At 40.7% G+C, this 24,866-nt stretch overlaps 1 protein-coding gene across 3 annotated transcripts in view; it reads left to right on the top strand.

Moving 5' to 3' along the window:
- Positions 1–24,866, top strand: part of KANK1 (KN motif and ankyrin repeat domains 1) — a 256,356-nt gene that overhangs the window by 216,924 nt on the left and 14,566 nt on the right. For all 3 annotated transcript variants that reach the window (XM_056522827.1, XM_056522849.1, XM_056522838.1), the window contains 3 exons: positions 321–2,960; positions 23,620–23,808; positions 24,627–24,735. In XM_056522827.1, the coding sequence (XP_056378802.1) occupies positions 321–2,960; positions 23,620–23,808; positions 24,627–24,735 (2,938 nt within the window). The remainder of the gene's footprint in view (positions 1–320; positions 2,961–23,619; positions 23,809–24,626; positions 24,736–24,866) is intronic.

Here is a 24,866-nt window from a genome sequence, read left to right as displayed (position 1 = left end):
GATTTATCAAAACCTGTTCAGAGGAAAAGTTGCCCAGTTACCCATAGCAACCAATCAGCTCACGTCTTTCATTTCTAACTAGACCTCTGCAAAATGAAAGAAGCGATCTGATTGGTTGCTATGGGCAACTGGGCAATTTTTCCTCTGGACAAGTTTTGATCAATCTCCCCAATAGACACTATTGTGTGTGTGGCAAAAACTATGGAGGCAGTTCATAGTGTAATGTGGAAATAATGTTGAAATGTGCTAAAAATCTTTGTGTAAGTGAATGCATTTTCCCCTATTTTCGGGTTAATCTGTTTTATTGCTTTTTCTTCTAGAAAAAGAGGAAAGTATCTTGAATGGTGAAGATGAAAGAGATCCCAAAGCTGCATATTTTGTGGAAACACCATATGGATACCAGATAGACCTGGATTTTGTGAAGTATGTTGAGGACATACAAAAGGGGAACACCCTAAAGAAAGTCAACATTGTAAAGAAGCACAAGTTTGGCTCACATTTTTCAGAGGAGAGAACAGAACCCTGCCAGGCAATTGGATGGCCCTCCACAGAGTCTCTTTCTTCCTCTAACAGTGATGAAAATAAGCAGTCTCCTTCAATAATTGCCAGGCGACATACTGTTTCTGGCTCTGCCAGATCGTCTAATTCTCAAGAGGCCACTTCAAACTTTTTGGCTATCCCTGAAAACAAACCATTGCCCCCACCATCCCCTTATCTGCCCAAACACAATTTCCATGTTACATCAACACTAATGGAAACTCGCCGCAGGCTGGAACAAGAAAAAGTCATGCAGCTAGCTTCATCTTTCAACGATGTACGTCGGCCCAGACTGGCAAGTTTTGGAGGAATGGGCTCAACTGGTTCCCTTTCATCATTCACTGGTTCAGTAGGGCACACATCAGCTGCCCAGCAGCTTCAAAATGGGCACCAAGTCAATGGTGACTATGGTGCCTTCTTTGCCTCATCTTTTGGAAGCTCCATCCGTCACAGTCCACTGAGTTCAGGAGTAGCAACACCAGTGACAAATGTGAGTCCTATGCATCTCCAACATATCAGGGAGCAGATGGCTGTGGCTCTTAAACGTCTGAAAGAACTTGAGGAACAGGTAAAAACCATTCCTATACTTCAGGTAAAAATTTCAGTATTACAGGAAGAAAAAAGACAGCTTTTGTCTGAAATTAAAAACAAAAAAGGTAGCACCCAGAATGATGCCACAGGTTTCCGTAAAAGATCCTACAGTGCCGGCAATGCTGCTGGCTTTGAAACATCTCGGACTCCAGTTAAGCCAGGTGGAGAGTTACATATAGATTCTGAAGAGGAGATAGAACCTCCTGAAAAAAATACACACACACTTAAAGAGTTCAGACAACTGACAGCTGAGATGCAGGCTTTAGAAAAAAAAATCCAGGATAGCAGTTTTGAAGCTTACTGTCCTTCACAGTCTAAAGAGAAGAAATCTAAAGAAAAATGTGGCCGTTCTATTGCTGTTGGTGCTGATGAAAACATGAATGATGTGGTACTGTACTATAAATCTGCAAAACCCACTAGAGAGATCTCTGTGGGCACTGAAATAGATGTAAGAAGTACTGGAGTGGGGGTTAATGAAGAAATGCTTGGGGTAACTACTGATGCTGAAAGAGAAGTTGAACTCCAACAGCAGACTATTGAAGCACTTAAAGATAAAATCTATCGACTTGAAACAGACTTGAGGGACACCACCTATGAAATGGAAATGACTAAACTGAAGTTGGAGATACGGGCAGCAGGCTCAAGGAAAGGAGTAGACAAAGCCGTAATGGCTCAGCCCTTAACTTGCAGTAGGATGGTGGAGGCTGTAATAGAAACCAGAGACCAAAACCATGGAGGCTCTTTAGATGTAGTTGACTGTTCTGTTGGTAGCTGCTTACAAACAAGTAGCATTGGTGTTTCATGTAGCCCTTTACTTCAAAATGCTGCTGTGGGTCCTGACTTTCCTATGACTCACTGGATTGTTAAAGAGTGTGTAGAGACTTGTGACATGGGTGTGGAGTTGGATCTTAAGATGTGTGACAAATGTGTCGGTGTGGACCAGACCATTGGTGAACCTGGGCAGTGCATTGAGAAGGATGTACATAAGTTGGCTCAGTACAAGACTGTACCTAAAGATGTGAAATCTGTCGCTTGCGGAGATTGTTCTGTGGATGTTACAGTTAAACCATTATTGGAACATTTTTCACGTGGTGTCAATACAGAACTTCCTAAGAAAGTGGACTCTGCCATCACTGTGTCTCCTTGGACTACAAACCAGGAAACATATACAGAATTTGAGGTCTCCAACCAATCCACCAACACAGAGGCACCAGGTCTTGTTGATACAAGTACAAATACTGTCTACAGCATGTGCAGCAAACATACCAACACTGAAAGTGTGGAAATGCGCTCAGTAGCTATTGGAGATGGTAAAGTAAAGGAAATCGATACCATACCAAAAACGCGTTCTATTGGAATATGTACATCAGATTCAGATTTTGAACATCCTCATTCCATCCGAAAAACCAAAGATTTTGGAGTAGGTCAAATAAATGTCTTTGATAATTTTCTGGTTGGAATTAAGTCACGTAGTATAGCCTGTGGACCTAGTGAGTCCGAGCCTGAACCAGTTTCTGCTAACACAATATCTGTAGCAGTTACAGCAGAGTCCTCATCTTCAGTAAAGGAAAACGTATCAAATATTGAATCTCCAGCTATAGACCATTACATTGAGAGAGTGCAGAAGCTGTTACAAGAACAACAGATGCTTCTCGCCGAAAATTATACTGAACTGGCTGAAACTTTTGGTGAACCATATTCACAGATTGGAAGTCTCAACACCCAGCTTATCAGCACCATCTCATCCATTAACTCTGTCATGAAGTATGGTAGCAATGAAGAGCTGCCGAGCTTAGGACTGAAGAAACACTTGGAGCCATCTTTGTTTCCAGGTAAGATACTGTAGTTGTCAGTATATCAAGGCAGAAAATAAGATGTCATTGTATAGAATATCCTATAAATACTAGAACACTGCCTATCATGAGAGCTACATACCTTATTTTAATACACTGTATTCACATCCCACATTCACATACACATTCTTCCAGTTGTCATATAGACTTTTGATTCTAGCTTCTAAAGTATACATTGTTTTCTAATGATACCATAGTATTTAAGTGTGCTCAGGAAATATGGAAATTGTTCTTTAAAATTAGGTAAATTTGATTGGAGCCTTGTAGTAGTCCATCTATTATGACTGTGGAATTCTCTGCCAGAGGAGGTGGTCATGGTGAACTCTGTAAAAGAGTTTTAAAAAAAATGGTCTGGATCCATTTTTGGAGAATAACATTCCAGGTTATGGATACTAGATTTATAGGGACAGAAGGTTGATCCAGGGATTTATTCTGATGCCATATTTGGAGTCGGGAAGGAATTTTTACCTCTAGTATGAGGGTTTTTGCCTCCTCTGGATCAACTCAGTAGAGACTCATTAGGGTTATAAGTTGAACTTGATGGACTCTGGTCTTTTTCAACCTTATGAACTATGTTACTATGTATTCACATCCTATACATTAGGTCAGAAGATTCTTCCAGTTGTCATATAGACTTTTGATTCTAGCTTCTAAAGTATACATTGTTTTCTAATGATACCATAGTATTAAGTGTGCTCAGTATATATGGAAATGTTTTGTAAAATTAGGTAAATTTAACTGGAGCCTTGCTGTAGTTTGTCTATTATGATGAATAGTAACAGTGCTGTAAGGACTGCATCCTGAAGGAAGAACACTGCCCAAATTCTTTGTGTCTCTGTTGTCACACCACCTGCTTAAGCCCTAAGGATTAAATAAAACACCCTCTAAAATTTGTTTGGAAGAATTGTACAGTGTCTCCCAATTTAATGGGTGATGCTCTATAAATGTTTTCTTGTCTTACATCTCCAAAAGTTAGTAGGATATATTTGAAACTCTCCAATAATGCCATTGAGGCCTTCTCTGAACACTGGTACCATTCTTATATATTCATAATAATACTAAGGTCTGTTATACCAGGTCCTGGCACTAGTTAGGCAGCAGGCATTTTTTTCTGCCTATGCTTTGCATTTTTTAGGCTACTAAGCCATGCTAATGGATGTATGTGTCTGATGGGATTGTTTAGGTAAATGTATAGTTTACTAATAACTTCCAGGAATGAGTGCTGAGGAGAACAATGAGGCTTATCTCTAAACTCATGTTCACCACTATATAATTCTGAACAACAAAGCTTCACTGGATAAAAGGATTTTAGAATGCTAAAGTGAGTCAGATTCTCAGATTAGCACCCAATTCTTAGCATCACTAAGCAAACATTTGTGAATAAAATGTAATAGCATTAAAGGCTAGTACTATTACAATACCTGAAGCAACCTACTACAATAGGATAACCCATCTCATCAAAACAAACACACAAGACCTCAGATCATAGATGTGAAATGACAATCTCCTTATAAATGTTAATAGAGGGGGTATTTATTATTATTATTTTTATGTGTGTTCAGAAAAATCTGGATAATAGCACAGACAGACAACAGAGAGCATGAGAAGTCCTGCTATGTGCTTATCCAATTAAGAGGCTTTTCCACCAAATAACTAGGATTTATGGTCATAAACAGCAAACTCTTAGTCCTTGAAAAAGTGTTTTTGGCCACAGTGCTGCCCAGCTCATCAATATTTCTCCCCTCTCTCTTCATTACAGAGCAGGGAGACGAGGGAGAGGCGGAGGGAGGGGAGGAATATTGATGAGCTGTGCGGCGATGCGGCCAAAAACACTGACGTCAGAGTGTCAGGTAGCTCAGTACCAGTCACAAGCCGCAGACACCAGTTGATAGGTCTTATGGGGATAAAACTATCCATACCTTCTTGTTTCTTATAACTGTCCAGAGCAGTAGAGGTTTGTTATGGGGATTTGCTTCTACTCAGGACAGTTCCTGACATGGACAAAGGTGTCAGCAGAGAGTACTGTGGTCAGACTGAAAAGAAATTAAAAAATAAAAGAACTTCCTCTGTAGTATACAGCAGCTGATAAGTACTGGAAGGATTAGGAAGTTTAAATAGAAGTAATTTACAAATCTGTTTAACTTCCTGGCACCAGTTGATTTAACGTTTTTATGTACATTGATCAATAAAGGTTTATACCATTTGGTTATAAGTCTTAGTGACTTTTTTGTTTTTTGTTTTGGGGTAATGTATATTATGTCTCAGTCTTGGCTATTCTTTGCCGATTTATTTGGTGTAATCAGTTATAACGGATTTTAACTGACTTGCCGTCACTCCCTCATAGCCTACAGTATCGGGGTGCTCTGTCTTTGGCCGGAGACACTGCTTTCCCAAGGGCTGTAGGTCTTGCCATCTACAGCTGGGGGAACTTACATTGCCATTTGCCAGTCACTGGCTGACGTGGGACACCACTGTGGCCAGTGATTGGCTAAGCGACGCTGTGCCGTCTCATCTGCAGCTCTATCCTGTTCCTCCAAGTTTTTTTTTTTTTTTTTTTTTTTTTATCAGACCAAACCACAATGGAATGGTTCATTTTGTCTCCATATGACCTATCCACTGGTATGGAGCTGACTGATTCCTTTTAAAGGGATCAGTAATTTACCAGATCCTCACTCCCTCAATGTGAACATAGTGCTATACTTGGAGACAATTGACTTACGTACACATTATATAACCTCATTATACTTAAAGGGTAGCTCCCACCATCCTATTTTTTTTTCTGTCCCTGCCTATTGCCAATCTATCCCTAAACCCCTCCCTGCTTTTAATTTTAATTTTTACTATATTAAAAATGCCTTTTGTCTGTCTGGCAGTGTGCTACCAGGCAGACTTCCCCAGCAGGCACCACGTCACTGATGCCTGCTGGGGGGGGACTTCCGCCCTCAGTTCATCTACACAGGGTGCCTCCAGCTGTTTCACCACTACAACTCCCAGCTTGCCCTGACATCTATTGGCTGTCAGGGCATGCTGGGAGTTGTAGTATTGAAACAGCTGGAGGCACCCTGTGTAGATAAACTATTAGTTACAAGCGGCGCTACGGCGCTAGCCCCCCCCCCCCCCCCCCCGCGCTACGGCGCTAGCCCGTTCCCTCCTCGCCCCGCATACTCCGTTCCCTCATTACACTTGCAGTTACTGCAGAGACCGGCAGCGGGCGTGCAGGGACAGTGGCGGCGGCGATGTGCGGGAGGAGTGGCCTCCCAGCCAGTGGCCGGGGAGCCAATGCGCTCGCTCCCGCCTGTCTGATTGACAGGCAGGGAGCGAGTGCAGCCTAACTGAAAAAGGACTGATTGCCACTCCAAAATCAGTCCTTTTTCAGGCGTGACGTCACGCCAGGCTGTAGCCGGCCACTAGGAGGGTGACCCCTAGTGGCCGGTTTTTAAATGTAAATTAAACCTTTTTAATGGAAAAAAATAATAATAAAAGTATATTAGAGATATACATAAGTACTACAACATATCAAAAAATAAAGTTGGTGACAGTGCCCATTTAAAAATAATCATTAAAAAAAAATGTCCCTTAAAGGGGTACTCTGCTGCTCATCGTTTGGAACTGTTCTGAACGCTGGAGCAGGCGGCTGGAGCTCGTGATGTCATGACAGGGCTATGACATCACAAGCTCTCGCCGCCAGCTCCAGCATTCAGAACAGTTTCTTCAAAATGATGAGCAGCGGAGTACCCCGTGGAGTACCCCGTTAAGGGACAACATATTTTTTCTAAATGATTATTTTAAAGTATGAGGTGTTGTGTACGTAAGACACGCCCCCTCCCATAGACTTGCATTGAGGGGGTGGGGCGGCGCCGTTTCCAGCGTTCGGAACAGTTTGTTGAGCTGAGCAGCGGAGTACCCCTTTAGGGATCTCATTTTAATAGTTTGTTGAGATTCAAGGATCTAATGATTTGGTCAAATCTGGTGTCTCAAATGTAAACTAAACTACAAGGGCGTTCTGGATTTTCTTTTTCTTATTGATGTATGATCATATCCCACTTTAACCACTTGACCCCTACTGGTCCCTAGAACACAGAGACAGACGTGCTAAGGAAAGCACAGGGGCCCATGGCAGTTTCTTCTCACATTTACTCTGAAAAGTCATCATAGACAAAGTAGTTGCTAAAGAGATGCTTTCAGAGCCTTCAAATGGTGTGGTACAGTGCATCCCAAGCAACTAGTCCTGGAAGTTGCTCAAGGTAAAACTGGGGCTAAGCAGAGGGTAGAGAAGAGAGAAGCCTTTCAATCCAACCACTTTCTGTCTCTAGAATGGAAAAGACCTTTAAAGGGTTTTGCCACAAAGGTCCGTTATCTTGTGAATAGGGGATAATGGTCTGACCTCCGGCAGACCACAAATGTGTCCACAGGTGGAGGTTGTGCTTACAGCCTAACACCGTGCAGGACATTTGGTATTTGCCAGAGAACACAGAGATTGACTAATTCAACACTGGCGCCCTGTGCTCTTCACAGATGAAACCAGGTTCACACTGAGCACATGTGACGGACGTGACAGAGTCTGGAGACGCCATGGAGAACGTTCTGCTGTTTGCAACATCCTCCAGCATGACCGGTTTGGAGGTGGGTCAGTAATGGTGTGGGGTGGCATTTCTTTGGGGCGCCGCACAGCCCTCCATGTGCTTGCCAGAGGTAGCCTGACTGCCATTAGGTACCGAGATGAGATCCTCAGACTCCTTGTGAGACCATATGCTGGTGCGGTTGGCCCTGGGTTCCTTCTAATGCAATACAAAGCTAAGCATAGCATGTGGCTGGAGTGTGAGCAGTTCCTGCAAGAGAAAGACATGGATGCTATGGACTGGCCCGCCCGATCCCCAGACCTGAATCCGATGGAGCAAATCTGTGACATCATTTCTCGCTCCATCCACCAACCCCACGTGGCACCACAGACTGTCCAGGAGTTGGCAGATGCTTTAGTCCAGGTCTGGGAGGACATCCCTCAGGAGACCATCCTCCACCTCATCAGGAGCATGCCCAGGCGTTGTAGGGAGGTCATACGGGCACGTTGAGGCCTCACACACTACTGAGCCTCATTTTGACTTGTTTTAAGGACATTACATAAAAGTTGGATCAGCCTGTAGTGTGGTTTTCCACTTTGATTTTCAGTGTGACTACATATCATTCAGATCTAGGATGTGTTATCTTAGTGTTAATTTTTTTGAGCAGTGTATTTGTTGAAGATATTTGAGATTTAAAAAATCTCATCCAGACACTGCAGAAAAAATCCACACAATCTGTGCGGAAGCTGACCTGTGATGCGGATTTCATGTCAGCAGTTTTGCACATAAACTGTTGCAGATTTTTTGTTACATTTTTTGTTTAAAATTTCTGTGTGTATGGCTGTACTGTTTGGGAGAGATTTATCGAAACCTGTGTAGAGGAAGAGTGGTGCAGTTGCCCATAACAACCAATTATATGTCTTATTTAATTTTTAAGGCTTCTGAAAACTGATATAAGCTATCTGTTTGGTTTTTATGGGCAACTTCACCATTCTTCCTTTACACATGTTTTGATAAATCTCCCCCTTTATGTCTTTATTGTTTTCAGTCTGGAATTCTCTTGATCAGGAAGGCCCATTAAGAAACTGCTGTATAAGGAAGAATCCTAGAACACAATCAGAACCAACTACATAGTCTGCATTATTGCCCTGTAAGGAGTTTGTAATGGTGATTTGTGGTTCTACAGAACTAAAATACATAGTACTTAAAATAGATAGTATTGCTTAAAATAAATCAGTGGAAAATAGTTAAATTCAGAATCTAAGCTCTGTCCAAATAAACTTTTCTCTGCCTTGTAAGTTTGATGTTCAAGGCAAACTGACAGGCGTTCACCAGCACTAAACCAAGTACACAGGGTTATAGTGCTAGTGAACCGGATTATAATGAAGTATAACTTATAAGATCTGCAGTCCGGAGATAATCGTTGTATCCACGTCATTGCTAATAGCTGGCTCCGCGTTATGGAGGTAGGACCTGGCATATCTCTGGAACACGACCGAGGATCCGGGTAAGTAATACCTTGTTGTAATCTGGTTCACCTGCACTATAACCCTGTGTATTGGGTTTAGTGGGGGATAATTGGCTGTCTGTTTCCCTTTCAAGGCAATCTGTCAGCTCTTAAAGGGGCTTGAAGGCATAAAGGAATAGAAAAACAGAACAAATTTCTTTCCGAAACAGCACCACACCTGTCCTCAGATTTTGTGTGGTATTACAACTTGGCTCCATTCACTTTAATGGCTTGAAAGCTGCAAAACCACACACAACCTGAGTACAGGAGTGCTGCTGTTTTAGAAAGAAATTTAGGTTGTGTTTACTTCATTTTACACTGTGTCCTACCTGCTGTCGATTCCAAAATGTATAAAATGAAAATTTTCCTTTCAGCTAAAGTGTCCAGGATGCCAAAAGTTTTAAATGGTTAGTGTCTTGGTGTACAGAGCACTGCAATAGCTAAAACATGGAAGTAATGGTGCACTGCTAAGTTCTTCTCTCCCCGTCTCACTCATCGCTGTCCAAGATGGGCTCCATAGTAAGTTTATAGAGCCTGCCTGATACAGCAATGAGCGAGACAGAAAGAAAAGTGCCTAGTCCCGAGCCTCCTGCCTCAGTCTAGCCATTGGTGGGGGTCTAAACAATAACAATAAAAACTACTGACATGTCTATTATTATTATTATTATTCTTTTTTTTTTTTTTTACAGTGACTCTTTTTAAGTGTTCACACATTTCCTCTCTCCCTCTCGTGTCCTTGCCCTCAGGACTTTATTAAAACCCAATGCTATGTTTATACCTTCAGTGTGCTAGTATTCATAATTGAGACACACTGGGGTAATGATGATGTAAACTGAGACTAGACAGTCTATGAAGACTGCTAAAGATCACAGAAAAGTTATTCACACTGTTTGAAAATTTGGGGCATCTTTAGACCTTTCTTACTTGGCTGGCTTTTACACAAAACATGTGTGCCAAACGGTTGTGTATTGTGGGGCACTAATGATGCACACCCTTTTCCATGAGGCCACACACATTTTCTGGTAAACTACACCCCTTCTTGAGTGTGGTACAAGAGCATAAATAAAAACTGTCTCTCTTGTCACAATACAGCTTTTATTTCTTAAATTGATCTAGTAAAATAAACACTGAGCTGTGGTCGGTTGCTGTAGGCAACAAAATTCGTTTTTTTTATAGACAGTTTTTAAATCTGGCTGATACAGACAAGTAGGTAAATTGCAGTCTCCATTATAAAAGGAGGAACATTTGACCTATCATGTGGTTACTACACCTCTGTACCACTTTCCTCATAAAGCCTAGTGCCTCCTTATGTTACGTTGTAGCACTGAGAGGAAGTTTCAGCAGCCTGTGTTCCGCTTTCAACTGATAAATACGAAGTTGACAGATATCTGGATGTCCTTCTTTTAAACCTATAGTTTACCCATAGTCTATGCTGTAAAAAGATAAGGTCTAACACAGGAGACCTGGAATGCAAAAAACGGTTTGTCCAGCCTTATGTGAATAAATGGAAGTGGGTGTACACTTCTGTGACCAATCTTTGTGCTGCAGTGCATTTAAAATACATTATTATGAAATGTTACTATGTAGAAGTGTGATTCAGATGGAACCAATAGATATGAAATGAGCTAAAGACAGTAGCGCATATCTCTCTGCTGTCCTCAACCACACTATGCTTGAAAAATATGGTGTCAAACTAGTTTTAGAATCTGCACCAACATCTACTTATGTTTCTTCAGGCTTTGATGCACATTAGAATCCACTGCAGACTTTTTTACACTTTGCTTTTGGCTGGGATATTGTACTTTACGTTATTTTATTGAAGATTTGTGGTCTGAATTACACAACTAAACACAATCCGCAGCAAAGAATGTGTGTGAAGTCAGTTTGGCTTACATTAATACATTGTAACAAATCAAACATGTAAGCAAGACTAGGCCAGGACAAGTTTTTAGCCTTAGGCTTCTTTCACACTATGTGTGAGGCTCCGTTACAAACGGACGTTAAGGGCTCTTTTTTTAATTTTTTTTTACTTTTAGTGCCATTAATGTCCGTTATTGTAACGGAGCCTAACAGGAGTCCTAACGGGCAAAGAGGATCTTATTCACTTGAATGGGATTCCTTTAACGCCTGTTATGACTCCTGTTGTTCCACCAGAAGATAGCTGGAGAAAAAGACGTTGCAAGCACAACTTTTTCTCCCGCAATTTTCTAATGGCTGTCACATTGACAGGCACAAACAGTGTGAAAGGAGCCTTAGAGCATATTCACAATATGGAATTTCCAGGAAGATTCCGCTTGCAGAAGAGTCCCATTGATCGTAAGTTCTTGCTACAAAACTTTAGTCAAGGAATTGGATTCCCCCGTTCATTACTCCGAACGCTGTGTGCGGGCCTCCGTGTTCGCGGCCGCCAGGCGTGACATCACAGTGGTCGCGCCCCCTTCCCATAGACTTTCGTTGAGGGGGCGGGCATGACGTCACGAGGGGGCCAACGAACACGGAAGCCCGCACACAACGTTGGGAGTAATGGACTTCCGGACGCTGCGTGCGGAGCTCCGAAAGCCAGGGCAGCGCACAACCCCTTTTAATTGTCTGAATATCATTCATTAGCTATATAGAGCAGTTTCCTCTCTTTGGTTGTCACTTACATTCATGAAGTGAAGGAATTACCTCTTTTTAAAGGGGTACTCCGACCCTAATACATCTTATCCCCTGTCCAAAGGATAGGGCATAAGATGTATAATGGCGGGGGTCCCGCTGCTGAAGACCCCCGCTCTGTTATTGCACACCCACCTTTGTGAGCTCTCCGCAGCGCTGGAGGCTCCGAGTGTGCAGTGAGACGACCACGAGGCCGGAGTAACGTGTGACGCCACGCTCCGCCCCCTCAATGCAAGTCTTTGGAGGGGGCGTGAAGTCACAATACTCCGGCCGCGTGGTCGTCTCACTGCACACTCGGAGCCTCCAGCGCTGCGGAGAGCTCACAAAGGTGGGTGTGCAATAACAGAGCGGGGGTCTTCAGCAGCGGGACCCCCGCCATTATACATCTTATGCCCTATCCTTTGGACAGGGGATAAGATGTATTAGGGTCGGAGTACCCCTTTAAAAAGAGGTAATTCCTTCACTTCATGAATGTAAGTGACAACCAAAGAGAGGAAACTGCTCTATATAGCTAATGAATGATATTCAGACAATTAAAAGGGGTTGTGCGCTGCCCTGGCTTTCGGAGCTCCGCACGCAGCGTCCGGAAGTCCATTACTCCCAACGTTGTGTGCGGCCGGAGTATTGTGACTTCACGCCCCCTCCAAAGACTTGCATTGAGGGGGCGGAGCGTGGCGTCACACGTTACTCCGGCCTCGTGGTCGTCACACTACACACTCGGAGCCTCCAGCGCTGTGGAGAGCTCACAAAGGTGGGTGCACAATGACAGATTGGGGGGGTTCTCAGCGTGGCACCCCCGCGATCATACATCATCTATCCTTTGGAAAGGGGATAAGATGTATTAGGGCCGGAGTACCCCTTTAAGTGCCGATTCTGGAGGAGGCTGCTGTTATTGGAATCCACCTGGAGTGTCCTCATGAAAATTCCATGCAAAATTTTTGTAGTGTAAACAGGCCCAATAGCAGGTAGTGCACTTGACTTGAAAATGTTCAGTTAAAGTAGCTGGAAAGATGCATATGGCGTTATATCATTGAATACATGTAGACTTGTCAAAGATATGGTGCAAGAACATTTTTATTGACCTGATGGCAGTGTGAACACGTTTTGAGTTTACCCCATGGCAGCATTTTGTATTAGGGTGCAGTTACGAAGCCAAGACCAGGTGAAGATCTAAATTAAATAACAGATAATACCAAACTGCACAGTGTAAGAGCAGCCTTGCACATATTCACTTCGCCAGTCTTTGTGTAACCACATGGATTATCTTGTGACACCATGGCATCTGTCAAGGAATGGTATATATTGGACAGTAAGGAACAGTCATATCTTGATGTTTAGATATAGGGATAGGGATATGTTGCTCTTAGATGAAGGCCTTGGGGAAGCTCTGAGGAGATAACTGTATATGGGCCATGCATATATAGTAACTGTCATACATTAGTAATTACATCATCATCGGCCTTCCTCTCCTCGTTATGAGCTTCCTCCAGAGTGGTGGTGCTGCAGACAGCCACTGAATCACATTTTAATGTAAAATGGGTGTTACAGTGAAGGGTTTTTAGGATCATGGGATATCTTTAAGGCTATCCTTCACAATAAAATAAGGCCAGGGACAATTGATAGTATTCAGAATATTGGGCAGACAAGATGGTTCTTATTTGCCAACACATTCTATGTATTGTGGGTGTCAGTAGTACCATCGCTCTGGAGGTAGTGTTCCTAAATGTACAATGACATCATTTTGTGTGGTATACCGATATATTTTGGCCAGAAGGAGGCCAGAAGTTTCTCATCCAATGAACCCATATGGACAGGTTCAACACACTTGGCTTAGGGGAAAATGTGATGTGGTCTAGTCTTTGCATTATAATATTGTAAAGTGATGATTTCTACATTAGTGTAGGATGGTAAAACTAGCATAGGGCTGAGTGACAAGTTGCCATCTGTTTTGTAGACCTCAGAGTATTACACTTGCAGTGTGGTTTACTTCACACTATGTGACTACTCAAACATTTAGCTTCCTGTGTGAAACTATTTAAAGGGAATATAGTTGCTTCCTTTTCTCTCTATGTATAACCTTTTTTTCACCTAGTTGTTTCAACCTATCACAACTGGACATGCCAAAGAAGAAATCTTTACATTCCTATACTCTAGCGCTCCTATTGTCGTTAGACTGATATTTATCTCATGCATGTTGTTTTATAGTGCACTGTTTCCTATCCTGATACAGTATGCCATATTACATAGTACTCTGTTATAATCTTAGGTGATTCCTATAAAATTATTCTAATCATAAACGCATAGGAAAATATTTAAAACATTTCTTTTCAAGATTAAAGGGGAACACTCATAGAAACATTATTTTATTTTTTTTAAATCAACTGACTCCAGAAAGTTAAACAAATTTGCGACTCACTTCTATTTAAAAATCTTAATCCTTCCAGTACTTATCAGCTGCTGAATACGTCAGAGGAAGTTGTGTAGTTCTTTTCAGTCTGACCACAGTGCTCTCTGCCGACACCTCTGTCCATGTCAGGAACTGTCCAGAGTAGGAGCAAATCCCCATAGCAAACCTCTCCTGTTTTGCACAGTTCCTGATGTGGACAGAGGTGTCAGCAGAGAGCAGTGTGGACAGACAGAAAGGAACTATACAACTTCCTCTGTAGTATACAGCAGCTGATAAGTACTGGATTAAGAAGTAATTTACTAAACTTTCTGACACCAGTTGACTAGAAAAAAAATAGTTTTCCACTGGAGTACCCCTTTAACAACCCTGAATTTTTTTTAACCCTTCTTAAGGTTGCTGATGTGAGCGTGGTGTGGAGCTGGGTTAAGGGTTGTCAAATCGGAGTATGGTTCCGGTGTAGTAATTTCAGAATAAAAATATTAAATAGTATTCTGAATAGTAGTTACTATTATCATATAGAATATCCAAGTAGCCAGACTTTTTAGCTGATAAAAATGTCAAAGGGGTTGTGCGGACCATTCATTTTATACTTGAGTTCATGCTGTACTTCCTTGCTGCTGACCCATTTTTATCTGGACTGTACCTTCCTGCTGCTGAGTGCATTCCATTCTCCTTAGGCATTATAGGAAATGCCTGCACAGCTAATCACTTGCTGTAATGGTAACCCAATTAGTTGATTAAAAAATCTGAACTTTTAATAAAGAACATGGCTCCTGAAAATCCCACCACTAGGGGTTCCCATACCTACTGGTACACTAATCTGTCTTGCAGGAGCATCAGGTTTGTCCATGAGTCATAGACAAGAGATGACTCATGGACATAAGTTGGCTGCATGAGCAGATGCACCAATCACCTCTCACCACCACAAGGAAGGACACGCCCCCTTCCCCTGAGAGGATTTCTTACACTGTGAGCTAATAAAAAGGTGATAGAGGTATAAAAATAAGATGGACATGGTCAGGAGTAGGTACTGAGTAACATACAAATTCTTTTGTTTTTGTGGGATCTGACAGGTACACTTTATGCCTGATATTAATATTTTTTTTTAACAGTTTTAATAATTGAAACCTAATCTGTTAAGTCACAGGGAAAAAGGCATTATCCCGGGAGTCAACCATTATCTCCCCCATAGAGCAGACTGTATACTCCTATACCTTTTTAAAAGGATTTATTGTAATGTACTCTTAAAAAAAAAAAAAAAAAAAAACACTACTTGCACGACCCAGCCAATCAGTAGTTGGCTCAAGGGTTGATGCCTTCTTCCTATGACTTTTAACAGGTTAGGTCTTAATATTGTATTTGCTTGTAAGGTTAGGGGGTTGATCTTTATTTCAGACCCTGTATTTGAGCCATAGCAGATCTGTGTTTGGTTATTGTAAAATATAATAATTTACTGCAATGAATTTGTTATTACAGCTTATTGTACATGAGACATTTATAAAGACTATCTTCCAACTCCTCTATTTCTCTACCCTCTACAGTCATATGTAGGGTTGCCTGGTTCTTTTTCGTTGGTAATATTTTCTTGTAGAAACTTGAACATTACCCGCTCTGTCGTGAAGCCAAACATCTTCTTTCAGATAAAAAGAGAAACCATGGACAATGCTTGTATTCATCAAGCAATGCTGATCAGATGAGGCCTGTGCTATAAGAGCTTTACTGTTGTGTTTTTATAACATAGGGCTTTTTCTTTTCCGTTTTAGCATTGGTCTTTAACCACTTGTACAATACCTGTGCCATTTATTAACCCTTTCTTGATATTTGTATAAATGGATTTTTGATGAACCCTACTTCACATTTCAGCTTTGCCCTGCTGTAGATTTGACACATTAGCTCTGCTACATGCTGTATTAACAATAGAAGAAATAATACTGTCACGCTTGCCTCTGCTTTGGTGATGCAACAGTTAATGGATAATCGCGGAGTGTATTTGCCAAGCAAAGTAGCTTTTACCTGTGATTGAGAAAACAGACAACACGGACATTCTCGTAACATGATGGTTGCTCCTTCAATAAATACCCTTCTATTTCTGTTTGGGAAATAAATAAGGGAGGCTAGAACTGACACACACTAGGGTGCTATTTAAGGAGATTGCTCATAGACTTACAGGAGAAAAGGGCATTTAATACTGTTTATTGTGTAGTAAATAAATTCATGTAGTTTTAGGTGTTTTGTTTTTTCAAGAATCTTAAGTGGTTGAATAATTAATTGGCTTCCTCATTTCAATAAAAGAAAAGCAGCAACAAAAAAACTTGTCAATACTTTTTATGAAAGAGGTTAAAACACAGTTCAAAATCAAATAAAAATAAATTATATGTATTAAACTATAAGTACAGCAGCAAAATATGACCGTTTTTAGTAAACAAGACATGAAATAATTGAAATCGAAGCGTTCTTTCTGACCTATTACATTCTCCCTATGGCACAAATAACCTCCTCTTTGGTTGTTTTATGTAAAATTTTTCATATTTTCAATATATGTATATTAATATATAATTAACTTTAATGTGTATGTTTGACATAAGTGATGAGGAGTGTTAGTGATGATCTATAATCTTTTGGGTATACATTACCATGAATGAGTCAGTGGAAATATATTGTAATTTTTATTGAATATTTTCAGATCTTATATTAGCATTAATATTGATTGTAGTGCCGGTATTATATTAGCCATATGGATAATGTTGCAGCCCCCTTGGCAGAAGTTGGAGGCCGCTGGCAAGCTTAAATGGATGGACTCCCATCAAACTAGAGAGCATTCGCACAGCGCAATAATCAGAAGTGTGAAGCTTGCATTATTGAAATTGAAGTATACAGAACACTGGATATCTGGTTAGGTGAAGCCGATGGGGCGTTTCACACAGCAAAGGAAGTCACATGCAAGCAAAATGGAGCGCACGTTGCATTCAAAGTTGCACCGTGGCGCAGTAGGTGACGCTGCGGCGCGGCTTGGTGACACATCCAGCGTCTCATGGAAATGAAGATGGCGGGCGGTAAAGGATAACGACACATGAGACACTGGACTTGTAGTATAGCAAATATTAATGTAGTCCCAAACTGGAAGTCTACCCACTCCAGTATTGCCAGCGGCGCCAACCGGAGGTGGATGAACATGTAAGTACAATTGTGTATATACCGTAAGTAAGGAGTTTTAGTAAGTGGAACATGGCCTGAGGAAGGGGAGACTATGTGCTTATCTCCCCAAAACGCGTTGCTATAGCACCTTTTAAAGTCTTTTTTATGATATGTAATAAACCATCCTCAACTACGGACGCCTCCAGTACCTTTTGGGTGGAGTTCGGTGATGCATCGTTCACTATTGAGGAAAAATAACCTGAGACTGGAATGCCCAGAAAGTGTATGGAGTAGTTTTTATTTTTAACAAAGTGCAATTTTCTGTTTAATGGCTAGAAAGACAAAAGTGGAAACGGTATATTTCACATATGTTAGAGAATCAGGCTTAAAATGTAGCAGGGCTGCTTTTGGGTCTGTATGTAAGTACAGGCCAAAAACCTTATTCCAAAATCTGATAAATTTGAGGCAGGTCCCCCTAGGTGTGCTTAATATCACCTAGATAGAAGCAGCCATGAAAGCCTGTGGCTCAGTAGTTTGGTACAACGTGGGCTATATAGCAAAGAACCAAATGCCATCTAAATTCTATGCTTTACCAACCAAATCAGAAAAACCCTGCCAACACATGCAGGTAATAGATGCAATGGTTAAATCTCACACCGAACCAAAGAAAATGCACCACCACAAAGGATTTATGTCAAAGTATAAAAATTATAATCTTTATTTAATTTCATGTAAAAAATATTGCATATATAAAAAATACATAGAAATTAGGAAAAAGCAGCACCAGATTCATACACGTACAGGACGGAAGGCTATCCCACAAAGCATACATGAAATGTGAAACAGGTCAAAGATAATAGGTTAAATTAAGGTACTAACCAAAATGGACAGTATAAAGTACAAGCATGGTAGCTATACGAGGCCTGAACACAAAAAGAGGGATACAATGTAATGGGGGGATGCCAACCGTACCTATACAAACCCTATTCTATGCTTCCATAGTGGTCGTATTTATAGAACAAGGAGAAGCGGAGTCCCCTGTACAGCACCATTCGGCCAAGTCAGCAGTAATGTTCAAATCCTGGTGCCATATTCTAATGTAGAGTATGTGTTGGAATTTCATCAAAAAGGTATTGAAACATATAAGTAATGAAGCAATAGGCCTCAATTGACCAAACATAGTCTGTGGGATAGAAAAGTATAGACTCCTCTCTTCTATCCCACATATTACCTATTTCAGATCCACATATACCTGCAGCAGAGATCATTAACATGATGTGGAAGGGCATTAGATGATGTGTTGTCATGGATGACTGGTACCTCAGTAGCGTCTTCAGCTGGCTTGAGGGGCACTGGACTAAAAAGATTGGAGAATCCCTGATCCTGCCTATGAATTAGCTTTCTGCCAAGTAGTAGTTGTTTCTTCCCCCACGTAATTTGCTTGTATGTTTGTGAGCAGACCGGTTAATACAGGGTTAAACACTTACAGAAGGGCACTACACTCGGCACATTTATTATTTTCTGTGATAATTTTATATTAGTCTTGCAGACAGCTGATGAGCTGTGACAGGCATCAGGTTTATTTCTGTGACCCTGCAAAATGCCTCAGTTGTTTGGATTATTACCAGTCATTACCTCATCCTATTTCTATCAGAGGATAAGGCCTGAACTCCATTAATGTTCCAAACGAGCTCCAAATTAAGCCCCTGACAGGATGGGGTAGAACTGGGAAATGCAGCCATCCAGGCACCTTTTGAACACCAGTAAATAGAACACAAAGGGTCCATGCATCTATCAGGAACACAATAGGGTATCACAATATGCAGGAGTGAATTAACCACGGCACTCTCACAGAGGCATGGGTATGTAATGGCGGGTAGTGCCAATCCCCAGGACTCTTATACTTGAACATAATAGGGTATGTTGACTATACCCTGATAGTTACCAGTTGATGTAATGCTTCGGTGTTCAAAGCCCTGCCCCTACAGAACTTCTAGCTGGTTGAACCCTTCATCCCACCTTGTCTCCCTTTACATACTTGCTTGTGCATTCTGCTGCAAATGAGTTTTAGAGAAGACTTTTTAGTGATCGACTACTGTGGTTTACAAGTAAATAACATGACACCGGACTATGTGCTTGGATTCCCATAGCAGCAGGGCAGGTTTTCTGTCCAAGCTTAGTGTTGTTATTCCTAGTACATTTATTTGTACTGGCGTGTTGTACATCTCATCTATGAGCCTAATGTAAGAGTATTATAGTGCTGATCAATGTGGAGCTTGCATGCTACCTTTTTCACACATTTATTGACATGTCTGACTAGTGATCTCATAAAAAGTCAATGTGCTGCCTAAGCACAAATTTTTTGCTTTTTGTCATAAGGTGTCATGTGGCGCTTGTTATGTGTGTACAAAGATATGTTACCATATTGTGCAATCAAAAAAATGTGGAAGGATCATTATACCCCCTTGGAGTGCTTTTACCTTCTATGTGTTCTATGTGTATTCATTGCTATACATTCTTCAGGCTTGTTTGCATGGTAAATTAAAGAGGCAAAACATTTTTCCTCAAAATCCACAAGGAAATTTGCACCTGAAATCCATTATTTTTTTTTGTTTTGGTGTTGATTTTGATAGGGATTTTACATTGGGAGGAATATGCAGGGATTACAAATAAAAACTTTTTTTTCCCCTGAAAAATCCACCTAGTGTGTCTTGTTTTTTTTTAACACAATGTTTATTTTTTAGTGTTGTGTAAACATTACCATTAAAGTTAATGGGAAATTTTCAAGTGCAAATTCGTTGATTTGGATGCCAAAATTTACACAGAATCCGTCCAAATGTGTGTGGTGTTTAGCAATATGAACATTCCCTATTAGTGTGTTTTTTGTAAGGTACGTTAGTTGCAATATGGGACTCTGTATTGCCAGTTTATATGCACTAGTGGGTATCCATTTCCTCGGCGGGGAGCGAGAGCCGAGCACGACTCTCAGACGCGGGGCACACCACTGATAGGCTACTAGTTTCGCGTCACCTAGGCCGTAAGAAGCGTCGGCAGTGATGCAAAACTAGTAGCCTATCGGTGGTGTGCCCCGTGTCTGAGAGTCGTGCTCGGCTCTCGCTCCCCGCCATGGATATGTAATCTATGTTTGTACAACTACGATATTGGAATAAAATTTCCGTACGCTGAAGCAACAGTCCGGGTGAGTGCGATTTCATTTTTCTACACTTCACAAGTACTTGAAGTTATCTTCTATTATATGATAGTCTGCACCCGAAGACACAGTCAGCTACACTAAAGCACCTATAGTCGTCTAATTCCATCCAAACGGGATTGCTAATGCTACTCTGTGCAGTGCCTGGTATATCTGTCTAATTGAGTTTGGTATCCATTTCCTGTTTAGTGTCTATCATTCAGCACATGAAACAGTTTTGAGGATTCTACGTACTTTTCGCGTGTAGTCTGTTTTCGCGTGTAGTCTGTTTTCTTGCTTCGACTTACTTTTGCTTTTAGGTGCATTGTTCTGTCTTTAACTATGGATTGTCTGGTGGTTCTCTATAGAAATTAACATCAATGCAGGATGACTGTCCAGTTCTGCTTCTCTTCTCTGTGAATTGCAGTTATTTTTTTCTGTTTTGTTTTTTGAAGACTTTTATTTACTGTAAAAAGAACTCCAAGCATTAGCCATGGAATGAACACCGGATAAGTGAGAGGTGTTAGGAATAACCTAGTGTTTCCTCTGCAGTGCTGTTCACACCCTCTCTGCCTACTCCCTTCACACTTCCGCACTAGGTTTTGACAAGGGGTGCCATGCAGCAGCAGAGTGCTCTTGGCTGTCCCTAAACACTCCCATCCAATTTCCTGCTATTGTAACATTAACACATGTATCTTAGTACTGTGGAGCAGCCATATGCAATCTTGCTTTGGCAGACTTGTCTGCCTCTAGGTCACTGCCATTTCATTTCCTTTTCTGGTCAAGAAATATTTGCAGCCATTAAGTGTTCGTCTGCTTATTTATTTTAAAAAATATATTTTGTATTAGACTTGAATCTTTTTCTTTTTTTTTTTTAATAAAAACGATGTAAGGTAAAATGGTAGTTCAGACCTATTCTGATATGAAGGCACTAGTAGTGACACTTACATATTAGAAGTGTGATAATGTCACTTATGCCAAACCATTCCTTATAGTGAAAGGCATGTAGTTTCTGTGATTTTCTTATAACCTAGCGATGTCTGTTGTCATATTGTAGTTATTATAAATTTCCCATTATGAGATATACAGAACAGAATTTGGATTACCAGGGTCACTGATGGTGAAAGTGAGAAAGCTCCAAGTAGTCCTGATGCCCTTGCCAGAAAGGCAATAGCTGTATAAATTGTGTGTATGTAATTGTGTGCGTATAGCTTTTTATTTTATTTTTAATTTACTGATTTTTTTTATATTTTTTCCCTTAAAAATATGCTTAAAATTACTTTATTCTGGATACTCTAAGACCTCCTTTACATATATGCGTCCTCAGTTTTTTTTTTTTTCTTTTTTCTCCCCTCCGGCGCTGTAGAAAATGCACTGGAGGGGAAATGAAGCAAGAACTGATCCCATTTGAATGGGACTGATCACAATTATTCTGCATCTTCGTTTAGACGCCAGATGATTGGACTCACCGGACTAATATGGCTGAAAGCTGGTTAATGTCCGGGGTATGACCAGTTTAGTTTACAAGAAAAAAATACTGTTATTTACAAGAGTGCGGGTTGTTAATGTTGGCTGGAGAGACTATAAATTTTTCTTTTTTGCATATTATCAGCATGTATTCATTGTTGTTCCACTGGTCTGTAACATTATTAAGCAGAAAACAGGAAAGAAACTTCTGCAGACATCTTGGCACTTGTACAGCCAAGGGGTCATGCTACAGATTATTCCCTAGTACTGCCCCTAGCCATTTGTCCTCCTCAGACTGATTTTTAACTATATTTTGTATTTACGGTACATTTCACTGTTTCAATCCATTTAATTTTGCTGTATACATATTAAATAAATAAATGTAAATATATATACACACAAGTTGCAGCACTACTTATCTCAATGTCCAATATGGTGCCAGCGCCCCATACTAGATCAAAGTTCAAATAATTGTAGAAAGTAGTGAAAAAATTGTGAATTTGGCTCATATAATGGCAGCAACGTTTCTGTCCTCCTATAGGAGCATTTTCAAGCATTGATGTTCTATGTGTGTGTGTATATAATTATAGTTGTATAATACCTCATCTATACATACAGGACACACACAGTTGCTTTATTGAACTGTAAGCCTATTGAAAAATGATTGAGGTAGATGGTGGTGACAAGTTTATACCAGTTTTTTTTTTTTTTTTTACATGATAGAATAGAAACTTTAAAGTTATATGTTCCTCCTTTCTGTAAAGACTTAACTGTTTGAGCATTTCATGTAAGTTACTGTACTCATTACTGTAGCCAGGCAGATGGTGGTGTCTTAGAAAGACATTCTACAGATGACAGAAGGATTCCTTGGTATGATGAAGAACGAAGTTTGAAATGTGTTTAAAGTTTGCATTGCATATTTATTATAGGTCTACACATCAGGTTTTAAAGAGGAAGAAAAATAAGATAGTAGCTGATCACGGAGGTGAACAGATAGGACCCGCCCCAGCCATGATATCTAAAATGGGACCCCGGCTCCCAGTAAGGAGAGCATATGGAAGACTGCACGTGTTCCGTTCATTTTTATTAGACTGCTGTAGATGCCCTGGTGCTGGGGATCCCTTGTGATCACCTACTTATCGATCACCTATCATCTATCTCGGGATCCCTTGTGATCACCTACTTATCCGCTATCTTGTGGATAGGTGATAATTAAGTTTTTGCCGGACATCCCTTTTAACTCTCCTTCCTTGGTCCCTTCGTAGCTCCAGCATCAGGGCGTTCTGTCCATGGCTGGTGACTTTGCTTTCCCCTGAGCTGCAGAGCGTAGGGTCTACAGGCAGGGGAACTGTCAATCACAATAGAAAAATAATACATTTTACCAGACAATCCCTTTAATTCCTCTGTTAAGGATTGCTGTACATTGTGGTAAGCTGACCCATTATCTATGGCTGTGAACCCGACAGATGATCCTCTATTAGTTTCCATAAACAGGCTACTTATAAGTACATGGTTCCCCTCAATAAGCTATTGACATATTTACTGCTTAACACCACGTACACCATTGTTTGAGGCTGGCAGTGACATACAGACATTTTTAATAGTTTCAGGTTGTGTGTATTCAGGTGACATTAGGGTTCTTCATATCATGTTGACATAACTTTGGGTAAGTTTACAGAGTTTATCTGTCTCTTATTTATTTTTATTTTTTGTATCAGGGTCTGAAGAGAATCGCACGAGTCAGGCCAAAGTATCTGCAGAATGTTACGCTTCTAGTGCACAGACTGTTGACCGACCAGGAGTCTCCAAACTAGAGAGGCTGGACATTGAAAAAGATGGCGACGAGGTGTTCTCCTCTTCAACAAATGTTGAGCTTGCCTGTGAAAATACAGCTTCTTCTGTTTATGGTACAAAATACAGAAAAGAAAGCATGAAAGGGGTGTTCATAGACAAATGTGTGGCACGTATATAGGTTATGAATAGTAGTGGTCCCACGTCCTCTGATACCCTTGAGAATAGAGGAAGTGACAAAATGATTCTGTTGCCCCTCCTCTCCCCTGTTGATCCAGACTAGGAGAGCACCAACAGACGCGGGGCATTCTTCCAATAAAACAGAAATAGCTGTCTAAATACTTTCTTTATAAAGTTCCCACTCAGTGCATATAGAAACCTTTTACTTATATTGGCTCAAACAAAGCTCCCAACATTCCGCCATTAATCTGGATCTGTGCATAGTATCATAATCCCCAATCCACACAAGGTTCCTTACACATTTATACTTTAGTTGCACATAGTATTCTTATTAGAAGCTTTATTTACGGGGAGTGAATGAATAATGAAACATGTCTGTCTAACAAAGCATCTTCAAAATCAGGTTTCCATTTTCTCCTGCACGTTGTGGGGTGATTTTGGTATAAGAAGCTATATGGACAACACACTGACACATATGGACCTGATGTGGAAAGTATCGATCTTGTCATGGATGATTTGGCTAGAATGTGGATGTTGCTTATCATTTTCCTGTTTTCCTTTATATTATCTGCTTTTACAATTTTTTTCAAAAAAAAATACTGCAGTGCTGTTTGATCAGTACCTAGTTGTCAGTGGTTGCTGCGGCCAAGATATCTCTATGATTAGGATGAAGATTTTTGACAGGTCATCGGCAATGAGATATACCAGCTTTGGTAGAATATTTAATGGGTTTTCTCCTTTTCCTCTGTAATAGTGAGCACACGGAGTCACAGTACTCTCAAGTCCATCATGAAGAGAAAAGATGAGAAGAAGGAATCCTCAAACACAAAGAAAAATCTCCAGTTTGTTGGTATCAATGGCGGGTAAGTGTTCGTAAAAATGGTACAAACTTTGTTGGACATAACCTTGTCTTGTCATGAGTCTGGAAGAGTTGTGTTTTTGTATTATGTAAACTACAAATGATCGTTCAATAGAGAGAGTCTTTACAGATATC

This window comes from Hyla sarda, chromosome 1, assembly GCF_029499605.1.
Source record: "Hyla sarda isolate aHylSar1 chromosome 1, aHylSar1.hap1, whole genome shotgun sequence".
Taxonomy (NCBI): Eukaryota; Metazoa; Chordata; class Amphibia; order Anura; family Hylidae; genus Hyla; species Hyla sarda.
Note: the sequence above shows the minus strand (reverse complement) of the source record. Positions and strands in the feature narration are given on the sequence as shown.